The sequence below is a fragment of the Octopus bimaculoides genome, chromosome 9, assembly GCF_046866305.1.
Source record: "Octopus bimaculoides isolate indiv1 chromosome 9, ASM4686630v1, whole genome shotgun sequence".
Classification (NCBI taxonomy): domain Eukaryota; kingdom Metazoa; phylum Mollusca; class Cephalopoda; order Octopoda; family Octopodidae; genus Octopus; species Octopus bimaculoides.
In genome coordinates this window covers 85,691,864-85,704,363 of record NC_142936.1, presented here as the reverse complement: position 1 = coordinate 85,704,363, position 12,500 = coordinate 85,691,864, and the positions used below count along the sequence as shown (strand labels likewise).

Genomic DNA, 12,500 nt, shown 5'->3' with positions numbered 1-12,500 from the left:
AACTTTGCACTGCCCTCATGTGTGTGTGTGTGTGAGTGTATGTGTGTGTGTGTGTATGTGTTTGTGTGTATGGGTGTATGGGTGTGTGTGTGTTGAAAGGGATGCGACGGTGTGTGGAGAAAAATATAGTTTTGAATGTTGAAGAAAGTTGTTTGTAAAATGGAGGGAAACCAGTTGCGTGGTTTGTCTTTTTATAAACAACACACACACACACACACACACACACACACTCATATACACGTAAGCATGTATATATATATATATATATATGAGTGTGTATATGTGTGTGTGGGGTTGTGAGTGTCTGTGTCTGTGTGTATATATATGTATATATATGTATATATATGTATATATATTCTTTTATTTGTTGCAGTCATTTGACTGAGGCCATGCTAGAACACCGCCTTTTAGTCGAAGAACTCGATCCCAGGATTTATTCTTCGTAAGACAAGTACATGTTCTATCAGTGTCCTTTGCAGAACTGCTAAGTTACGGGGACGTAAACACACAAACATCGGTTGTTAAGCGATGGTGTGTTTACGTCCCCGTAATCTAACGGTTCGGCAAAAGAGACCAATAAAAAAGTACTAGGCTTACAAAGAACAAGTCCTGGGGTCGATTTGTTCGACTAAAGGCAGTGCTCCAGTATGGCTGCAGTCAAATGACTGACGCAAGTAAAAAACAAAAAGAATATATATAACTTAATTCCTGGCCAGTGTTCGTTCAAGCTGATATATATATGTAGTGTTCCCATTCGAAGTGGACTCTAGTTACGACGTTTCGTATGCGAACTTGTATATGCAAATAATGCGATCGATGATAGAAAAAGAGGTGATGGATGTATATAGATATTTCAAGATTTATTGCACTTTCATCAACACCACCAATTAACCATTTATCATCCCATTAATCATCCACGGACACATTGCTTAAATAACCACTAAGTGTAGCGGTGTAACACTAATGAATGTACCAATTTACATGATTAACACATTCTTGGCCACTATTACGTACGTATTATTTACTGGCTCTAAATTGTATAGAATATTCGAAGTGATTGAATCGCACTGCTAACACAAAAAGGTAGGAGACAGTACTGACTTACAACTCTTTTTATATACTTGGTAGTACATTATGGTTGCTAAACGAAATACGGTGTCCCTTCTAGCAATGAATAAATACTGGGTAAGTCTATTCATTTATAGAGTTATCTCTGCGGCTCAGGTGATTTCTACATGACACTGAGATAAATGGAGTAGAACGTATAGGTTATCATTCCAATGTTCCATAGCCATCAAGGGCCGCTGACATCTTGCATTTGCAAGATTTTAGGCTAATAGCCTATCATTCTATAGATGTAACAAATTTTCAGTTGCTTGGACTGGAGAAAAAAATGAAATGAAGTTCTTAGTCCAAGGGCGCAACGTACTACCCAGTGTGTGAATCTAACGCAGACAACTGTGGGCCCAACAGCCTAACTACAAGGCCATGCACCTTTACTAGTATATTGGTTACATCGTTATTCAAACGCAGGCACCCTCATTGATCTATGCTGTCCTTTTTTTAAAGACAATAACAGGTTGAATGGCGGAACTTTGGCTGTTACACTGAGCAATTAGAACAACCATGTAGAACGGTTTCCGGTTGGTGATTACTGTTTTTGCTCCTCGAAATTGTTCAAGCCTTGACTATCATGTCGTCTTGGTGTATAAGTCAACCTATTCCCATACAGAGACGCGCACACACACTCACAAGTTCTGGTCACAAACACACACACACACACATACATACATACATACATGCATGTATACATTAACAACTACATTCACATGCAAATACATAGCGGTTAGATACGTATCCTAGCACATAGACACGTCTAATGACACACACACACACGTATACACCGTGGGTGATAAGAATATAACTGACACTCCGTCGGTTAAGACGACCCGGGTTCCAGTAGATCCGACCAAGGGAACAGCGTGCTCGTGAAATTAACGTGCAAGTGGTTGAGCGCTCCACAGACCCGCATGCCATTAACGTAGTGTTCGGCGAGATGCAACGTGACAGGAAGTGTGACAAGGCTGGTCCTTTGAAATACAGGTACTACTCATTTTTGCTAGGTGGGTGAACTGGAATAACGTGAAATAAAGTGTCTTGCTCAAGGAGACAACACACGCCGCCAGGAATCGAACTCCTGACCTTACGATCGCGAGCCGAATACCCTAACCATTAAGCCACGAACCTACACCAGATAAGTACCTATAGTGATAAAAACGCACATACACAGACACACACACAGATATACAGTGATGCATACATATATAACTACACGCATACTGTGACACACCCACCTATGTAAAAATAGTACATATACTATGACACACACATACATAACACTAAAAGACCATAAAACACACATACATAACACTAAAAGACCATAAAACATGTCAAAAGCAGGTAAATTGAATTGGCAACAGGCTTTTCTACCTCAGATCTCTGTGGTTTTATAACAATTATATTAGAAACTATTAATACCGACAGGTGGTCGAAGATTGGGTCTTTGCATTAATAAGCACTCGATTGTTGCTATCAATGTTAATGGTTCATATATTGAAAACAAAAATATACGACGGCACATCACTGTGAATAGTTTATATGTGAAGCCAGCAAAAAAAAAAAAATTACTATAATAATTAGACTGAAACAAAACATTTTACATAAAAAGAATACTTACAATCGGAATTGGTCGCTGTTAGAGTTCTGACGGTCCTGGGTGAAATTCGAACCTGTGTCATTTACGATGGGGTAGGCTCTGAGTGTAGGTGATGTACTGCTGTCAGTTTGTTCCTGGTCCTCCTCTGTGGTAGATCGGGGTAGAAATCCGGCCTGAAGAATCTCGGCCGAGAACAACCAGCAGATCGATAATGCGAGCAGGTAGTGCATACTTCTTTGTTTCCAATTGTCCGACATAGTGACAGCGATCGTCGTGATGAGCCTGAATGGAGATGGAAGATAGAGAGAGAGGGAGGAAGAGAGAGAGAGAAAGAGAGGTGAAAAGCTGATAATATTGGCGAAGAGATAGATATGATGAACGTAATAGCCACAGTAAAAAAAAGCATTCACACAAATGTATATATGTATATATAGGAGAGTAATGAATAGGTTGATTTAATTGTCAACCCATTTAAATTACAGAAACACTTTCAGAAATCCAGTCAGACATTCAGATATTACTATAACTCTATATGCCTTCCCCGTGGAGGCGCAATGGCCCAGTGGTTAGGGCAGTTGACTCGTGGTCATAGGATCGCTGCTGTACTCTCTCACCACAACTTTCTCTCACTCTCACTTCCTGTTTCTGTTGTGCCTGTAATTCAAAGGGTCAGCCTTGTCACACTGTGTCACGCTGAATATCCCCGAGAACTACGTTAAGGGTACACGTGTCTGTGGAGTGCTCAGCCACTTGCACGTTGATTTCACGAGCAGGCTGTTCCGTCAATCGGATCAACTGGAACCCTCGACGTCGTAAGCGACAGAGTGCCAACACATATGCCTCCCCCAACTGGATGGGCGTTGTCCCATTGGAAGCTCATTCGCCCTTCGACAGATCTTGTTATTAGTCCTGCTGGTTGTCCAGACACCCATCTCACAAGAGTAGCAAACTGCTCAAGGGAGGGGATCCGGTTTCAGTCACGAAGCAGGTAGCATTTGTTTGTATGGCACCAGTAGCAGGTCTCATCAGCCTAAGATTTGCGACCTGGCTAGCCGCTTAATATACATATGTGTGTGCTCTGCTGCGTTGTGCTGTGCGTGTGTGTGTGCGTGTGGTTCCAAGTTGGTAAGGAAGTTGTGCCACAGTGTTCATTTAGGGCATGCGTCTTAAACAGCCTCTGATAACCGATTCCAAATCCTAACTTTCTCATGTGGTTTAACCCTTAATTCCAGGGGAACTCTTTTCTCTTGATACGGAAGAATGTGGGCGAGGGCTGGAGCAATAAAAACCAATGCTTTCGGTTGGTTGCAACTTGTCCAGCCGAGAAACTAGACCCTGTAGGAGAGGGCAATCTCATTTCAAACCTGCGCTCCTTCATAACCACTTCCACACATGACAAGGTTTCGAGACCACACTGGTTCCAAGTAATATTGGCCCATACATTTTTCAGGACTCTGCACATTAAATCGACACAAGCGGTCGAAGTGAAGTTTCCTTGAAGGATTTCTTAAGTAACGTTACTTGGCAAGCTGCGAAGCTCGGAAATCAGGGAAGTCTCTTCGAGTCAAGCCACTACTTCTTCGATTAAAGAAGGCACAGTTCCGGTACAATGGACATGTGATCAGAAGGTCTCGGTAAAGAATTGCAAGACGAATTCTTCAAGATGAGCCAGCTGGCAGGAGAACTAGGGGTAGATCAAGAACGAAGTGGTTGGATGATATGTATAATCCCAATTCGTCAGACTTGGGAATCCACCCGGAAGGTGTAATGAGGGTTGTTTCTGATAGGACCCCACCGAGAAGTTGCCTAAGGACCCCTTCCCCACAACTCTCCCAGGAATAGCGGGTGGAGAGGATGGATGGATAGACGGACATTTGTAATTCGGTAAAGCTATATCAAAGTCATTCGGCTTGCTAGATACCGCAGCCAAGTTACCTCAAATCACACTGTTAATAAAATCATATATACGACATGCTTCTTTCAGTTTCCGTCTACCAAATCCACTCACAAGGATTTGGTCGGCCCGAATCTGTAGTAGAAGTCACTTGCCCAACGTGTCGCACAGTGGGACTGAACCCGGAACCATGTGGTTTGGAAGCATACTACATAGCACAAATTTTGTGAAAAGAAAAAAAAAATTTCACTCATTATACATTCATAGACTCGTGTTCTCATCTCCGGTTACATTAGACGCATGACAAATTCTTGATATGTCTAAGAAACTATATATATAAAAAAATAGCACGTCTTATATGCCGGCATATACAGCACCTTCCAGGCCAGGGGTCGGCAAACCGGGGTAAATTACCCTTAGTAGGGTAAAAACGAAATTCTTACTTATGTCTAATGAGGACTCATTAGACGTAAGTAAGATTACATAAAAAACGTGTTTCTTGTTACGACAGAAAATTTATTTTGACAACATTGCATTTGTTCAATGTGTTTAGGAGACGTCACGCCAAATTGATTCAATAAACCTTTCGAATTCAAAGAATCTATGATTTTCGTCCTTTTGAATCAAGGGGGCAACGTCGGAGTAATTGGTTAAAAAGTTCCCCGACCCCTGTTCTAGAGCGAACACGTATAAGAAGTGGTCGTCACATGTGGTCCGCACACTTCGCAAAGCCAGCGCTACACTTAACTGTTACACAACACATCTCTCATCTCTCTACGCAACACATGATTTGCCCTGCTTCTCGAGACACAACCACATGGTCGTCACACTCGGCTGTACATCACCGTATGACAGTGTGTAGAGAGAGACTGGTCCCACAATGAACATAAGAAGTACAATACGATGCAAGTTTAACCGTCACTCTGGCAAGTGTAATCGAACACACGTACACAGTGTGAACGAATAATTTTTTATTCCTCTTCCGGAGGAAATATTTTATGAATGGAATCTACCAGAGCTGCTATTGGACCGAATATGTTACTTCTACTACTATAACTGCTGCTGCTACTACTACTACCACCGCCACCACCACCACTACTACTACTACGTTCTGGATTTCCCGTAGTAACCTCCCTTTCCCTAGCTCTCTTGAAGCAGTTTGCTATCTATCTATCTATCTATCTATCTATCTATCTATCTATCTATCTATCTATCTATCTATCTATCTGCATCTATCTATCTATCTATCTATCTATCTATCTATCTATCTATCTGTCTACCCGTCCGTCTCCCTCTCTTTTCTTTCTTTCTTTCCTTCTTTCTTTCTTTCCTTCTTTCTTTCTTTCCTTCTTTCTTTCTTTCTCTCTCTCTCTCTCTCTCTCTCACTCCTTTTTATTATTCCTTTACCTCTCCTCTTTCTTCCTCCTCCTACTACATAACACAGACTCTTCTTTCCTCTTTCTCCATCTTCCCCCGCCCTCTCTCTCTTACTCCCCCTCTCTCATTCTCTCTCTCTCTCCATTCCGTCTTTATTACCCACCATCGTGTGTGTATATAGAATTCCTGTGTAAAAGCGTCCGCGAGGGCACGGTTAGGGTCATCGGCTCAAAGTCATGAGTTCGATTCCCGGCGACGCGTTGTGTCCTTGAGCAAGACACTTCATTTCACGTTGCTCCAGTCCTCTTAGCTGCCAAGAATAGGTTATACCTGTATTTCAAAAGGGCCAGCTTTGTCACATTCTGTGTCACGCTAAGTCCCCCTGAAAACAACGTTTAGGGCACGCGTGTCTGTGAAGCACTCAACCACTTACACGTTAATTTCACGAGCAGACAGCTCCGTTGATCGGATCAACTGGAACTCGCGTCGTCGTAACCGACGGAGTGCCATTTGTATGCTTCGAATATCACGGCAAACATGCTTAGAGTGCGCGCGCGCCTGTATGTGTGTGTGTGTGTGTGTCTGAGAGAGAGAGAGAGAGAGAGAGAGAGAGAGAGAGAGACAGAGAGTGTGCGTGTGTGTGTGTATGTGCGTATGCGTGATATCTGTGTGTGTGTTTGTGTATGTGAATGCGTTCGTGCGCCTGATGTAGTAGTGGTGTGTGTGTGCGACCGTGTGTGTACGTGTGTGTGTGTGAGAGTGCGTGCGTGTGTTATGGTGTGGTGTGTGCGTGTGTTATGATGTGGTGTGTGCGTGTGCATTACGTCTGTGTGTGTGTCTGTGTATGTATGTGAGTGCGTACGTGCGCCTGATGTGGTGGTGGTGTTTGTAGTGTGTGTGTGTGTTTGTGTGTGTGTGTGTGTGTGTGTGTGACCGTGTGTGTACGTGTGTATGTGTGTAAGAATGCGTGCGTGTGTCATGGTGTGGTGTGTGCGTGTGTCTGTGTGTGCGTGTGGATTACGTTTGTGTGTGTGTGTGTATGTACGTGAGTGCGTACATGCGCCTGATGTGGGGGTGGTGGGGGTATGTTTGTGTGTGTACGAACACACATGTGCGTACGTGTATGAGTGCGTGTGTGTGTGATGTGTGTGATGTGTGATGTGTGTGTGTGATGTGTGTGTGTGTGATGTGTGATGTGTGTGTGTATGCACACATCTTAATGACTGACTCTGTCCATAACTTGTTAACACCGTTTGACAGCCAAGGTTCGTTTGTTTACGTCCCCCTTACACTGCAGTTCGGCAGATAAAATAAAGAGCCAAACAGTATATCGTATGCAACAGGGTAAACAAAAAGCCGTAGCTATTTCTGTTCTTTACATTCTGTGTTCAAATCCGGCTGAAATCAACATTGCTGGTCATCTCTTCAGGGTCGACAAATTATAATAGAAGTCCTACACAGTGCATTGTGGGTATTATTAGGAAGTTAGAAGAAATACCGTCAGGTATTTCTTCCTGTATTTTACGCCCTGATTTCATCTGCGACGATAGTCAATGTCAGGACGTATCGATTCTTGAGTTATCGATGTCGTGGAGACACGAATCTTAGCTGCTGGGTCAGCTTCGGATCCTCTATCTCTCTCTCTCTCTCTCTCTCTCTCTCTCTCTCTCTCTCTCTCTCTCCAGGCATGGCTGTGTGTGTGTGTGTGTGTGTGTGTATGAAGAATTAGGGACTCGTCCGGTTGTACCCTCCATATACGTAAACGTTTTTTTAAATCTGTCGTTCATTTACGATGTATTTTTTCATTTATTAAGTAACCGTACGCACGCACGCACACCCGACTTTTTTAACAGTAAGTATATTGATATGTGGAGGCGCAATGGTCCAGTGGTCAGGGCAGCGGACGCGTGGTCGGAGGATCGCGATTTCGATTCCCAGACCGGGCCGTTGTGAGTGTTTATTGAGCGAAAAACACCTAAAGCTCCACGAGGTTCCGGCAGGGGATGGTGGCGACCCCTGTTGTACTCTTTTGCCCCAACTTTCTCTCACTCTTACATACATGGCGGGCTTCTTTCAGTTCCCGTCTACGAAATCCATTCACAAGGCTTTGATCAGCCCGAAGCTATAGTACAAGACACTTGCCGAAGGTGTCACGCAGTGGGACTGAATCCGGAACCATGTGGTTGGTAAACAAGCTACTTACCACATAGCTACGCCTATATATGTATATGTCTATCTATCTATCTATCTATCTATCTATCTATCTATGCTTATCTATCTCTATCCGTCTATCTATCTGTATACATATGTACACACTCACAGACACGCGCGCGCGTATCTTTGTTCGAATCCGAGCTCTGGTGGGGCACTTTCTAGAGTGCTGTGAAACGATTAACCTTGAGTGACAGGAGCCTTTATAACCACGTGGTCTGGTGTCAAAGAGAGGCTAAATGTTTACTTTTATTAAATCGACACATGTGTCTCTACGTGTGTGTACGTGTGTGTGTGTGGGGGGGGGGGCGCTCGTGTGTGTGTGTGTGTGCATGCATGTGTACACGCATGCGTACATGTGTAAACGTATGTATACGAGAAGGTTCTAAAAAACTCCTGGTTTCGGGTAAAAGAAAATACAGGAGGATCAGTTAATTATGATTTTATTCAACATATTTTCCTCTCAGATTCACACACTTATTGCAACGGTCCTTCAGTTTTTCTTTCTAAGCCCTGTAAAAGAACTCGGAAAGTTGGGCCTCCAGCCAGGGTTTTCATGACACCCTTAAATATATATGTGCATGTGTGTATAAGCAGAAGCGCCATCGATGGAATTTGGATTAACAACGGTAATTGCTGCATATCGAAGTTTAGAAAAAGTCTTGCATATCTTAACTGTTCCACTTACAGATTGTACCCATAAAATGCATGTTAGCCATTCTCTTCCCTTATTCGAAAATTCTAGCTTTTCTAGGGTTTAGTCCAGTGGTTCCGAACCCTTTTACTACCAAGGACCTCTTTTATTCAAACGAGTTTTCCAGCGGACCACAGAATATTGAAAGTTCTGACAGTTTAACATGCTGGCGGACCCCTAGAACTACCTATCCGGACCACCAAGGGTTCATGGATCATAGTTTAGTCGAACAAACCGACCCCAGCAATTATGCATCTTTTTTTTTAAAGCCTGGTACTTATTTTATCAAACTCTTTTTGCCGAATCGCTATATCTCGGGGGCATAAACCAAAACGAACTATCGAGTGGTGGTGGTGGTGCTATATATATATATATATATATATATATATATATATATATATATATATATATATATATATATATATATATATATATAAGAGCACTCCGTCAGCTACGACGACGAAGGTCCCAGCTGATGCGATCAACGGAACAGGTTGCTCGTGAAATTAACGTGCAAGTGGCTGAGCACTCCACAGACACGTGCACCTTTAACGTTGTTCTCAACGAGAGTCAGCGTGATACAGAGTGTGATAAGGCCGGCCCTTTTAGATACAGGTACTACTCATTTTTGCCAGCTGAGTGGACTGGAGCAACGTGAAATAAAGTGTCTTGATCAAGGACACAATGCGTCGACGGGAATTGAACTCACGACCTTACGATCGTGAGCTGAATGCCCTAACAAGCAAGTGTATTAATTTGACCCTCGGGGAAATGAAAAGGTCTTTTATGTTTCGAGCCTATGCTCTTCAACGGAAAGGAATAAGAGAAAATAAACAGAGAGAGAATGAAAAGAACTTGTAGATTTCAGCGGTCCAGTATACATAACGGGCTTCTTCCAGTTTCCGTTGACTAAATTCACTCATAAGACTTTGGTCCGCCTAGGGCTAAACTAGTAGACACTAGACCCGAAAGTGCCGCGTCGTGGGATTGAACGCAAGACCCATGTAACGGAAGCAAGCTTCTCGCTTGTCAACGAACGACGTTGCCACGCCTGTGTTTATAAAAGTTCATGCCTGTCTCCGTAAATGTCTTTATGTGTGTGTCAGTAGACAGATATATACGTCTGTGTGTTTGTGTGGGCCTGTGTGCATGTGTGTGAGCGAGTATGTGTGAGCGAGTATGTATGTGTGTATGTGTGAGTGTGTGTGTGTGTGTGTGTGTGTGTGCGTGTGTGTGTGAGTGAGAGAGCATATGTTATTGTCAGCTGCATCATGTTGCATCTCTCAGTCTGTTTACATACGAAAGCGACAACCCTCTTCCGCGGTCGACCTGCTAGAAATAACAGCGAAGAACCCATACGACCACATGCTTATAACCCAAAAGAAAGAACGTATTGGATAATGGGTCCCGAGATACACGAATTGCAGAGAAATTATAAGAAAGAATTGAAAAAAAGGATGACTAAAAATAAAACCGCATGATTTTTAGGACTTAGTTTGATCAACAACCGGTCTGTACTCATACCACCACTGTCTGTCTGTCTGTCTGTCTGTCGGTCTATCCGTCTGTCCATCCATCTATCTATCTATCTATCTATCTATCTATCTATCTATCTATCTATCTGTCTATCTATCTATCTATCTATCTGTCTGTCTGTCTGTCTGTCTATCTATCTATCTATCTATCTGTCTGTCTGTCTCTGTCTGTCTGTCTGTCTGTCTGTCTGTCTCTCTCTCTCTCTCTCTCTCTCTCTCTCTCTATATATATATATATATATATATATATATATATGCATATAAGAATATTAAATCGTACTTAATATCGTACTACTACTACTACTACTACTACTACTACTACTACCACCACCACCACCACCAGTAATAGTTGTAATATCAGCAGTAGTAGTGCCTGTTGTAATTGTCAGTGCTGTTATTTCTGTGTAATGATTATTGTTGTTGTTGTTGTTGTTGACAGGCAAGGTGCGTGCTTTAATTAGTTTCGTGCTGCCACTGTTGATGTTGATGTTGCTGCTGCTGCGCCTTTTATAGCTGCTGCTCGCGCTGTTGCATAACAAGCATGCCGTTGCAGCTGTTTAACCCGGGTCAAAGCTCTAATCAAATCTATTCCGGCCGTGACCATCCTGTCTCTTTAAGGTGTTACCCCGGGACTACATAATCTAACGCGACCCGTCCCTGTTCAGTACAGTAGCATGTACTTTCTGGGGAGACTTGGCTGCTATATCTAGTAGTCGCGCGACGCAGTTGACTCGCCTTCGATGTTTCATCCTCTGCTGAGAGCAGGTCTAGGATCAGTACCGTTCCAGCCATGATCATCCCGTATGTTTTCATATATCTTCCAGTTGAGGAAGGTTTGCCTGCTGTTTCTAGCAAGTGATTCCGGTGATGTTCATGGGACTTTGTAAAAAAGCTTAATAAACACTGATTGATCAGACATAGGATGGAAGACTTTCCAGCCGTGACTATCCCTCAGTATTTTACTTTGCAGACGTTATGTCTTAAGGACACTACATTCCCGCTTTGGAAGCCTATTGAGTGTGATTTGAGAGATGTTTGGCTGCTATTTCTAGCAAATCTCGTTGAGCACCGGCTGGATTAGTCTCACTTAAGTTTCAAGTAAGTTATGTTCCGCTTGAATCTGTTCACCGTTTTTGTTGTGTGTATGTGTGTGTGTGTGTGTGTTTGCATCTTTAATCTATCTCTTGTTTCAGTCATTTGACTGTGGCCATGCTGGGGCATCGCCTTGAAGGGTTTTAGTCGAGCGAATCGGACCCTGGTTTCTTAAGATGCCGAACTCTATGTTACGATGACGTAAATAAGCGAACGCTTGTTGTCAGGCGGTGGTGGCAGAGCAAGCACAAACTCAAAGCCGCTCATAGGTATATACATATACAATATATATTAAATGCGTGTGTATGTGCGTGTCCACGTGTCATAACGTATATATGGGTATTTGTCTTTGTTATATATGTATGCGTATGAACGTATGTACGTGTGTGTGTCTACAAACAAACGCGCGCACATATACATAAACACTTTCTTGCTTGTTTACACGTCTGCTTGCAAGTAAGCATGTGTTTATATGAATAAACGTGGGTATATCTGCACAAGCGTGCCCCACCAAATTTGTTTCGTTATATCTTGGAAAAGAATGGATATTTTCCAAAGAAATATTCTACAAATACCTTTCAGATGGAGTAGATTCCAACTATATCGGAATTTGCAGTGAAAAATTATTCACTACAAATTCCGATATAGGGAGAGAGGAGTTTCGGATAATTCACACGAGTTGAATATATTTCTTCATAACTTTCAGAAAAACGCGTATTTTTAGGTGAAAATTTCTACAAATACCCCTCAGATGATGTAGATATGGGTTATATCGGAATTTGTATGTGAAGAAAACAAAAAACAAAAACAACAACAACAGAAAAAATAGAAAACCAGAACTGGTAGGCGCACAAACATACATCCAGGCTCACGACACATATTTTTGTCAAATTTTCAAGTTTCATTTTGTTGGTGTCTCTATGATGTCAGTATGTTTATGTGCGAGCCCACCAACATTTTATTCGCATTAAATTCCGATAC

The 12,500-nt window shown here is 42.5% G+C and overlaps 1 protein-coding gene across 1 annotated transcript in view; it reads right to left on the bottom strand.

Moving 5' to 3' along the window:
• The window catches only part of LOC106879500 (uncharacterized), a 42,696-nt gene that overhangs the window by 28,362 nt on the left and 1,834 nt on the right, over nt 1-12,500 (bottom strand). Inside the window, exon 2 of the mRNA XM_014929105.3 lies at nt 2,738-2,998. Coding sequence (XP_014784591.1) covers nt 2,738-2,973 — 236 coding nt within the window. The 5' untranslated portion in view covers nt 2,974-2,998. The remainder of the gene's footprint in view (nt 1-2,737; nt 2,999-12,500) is intronic.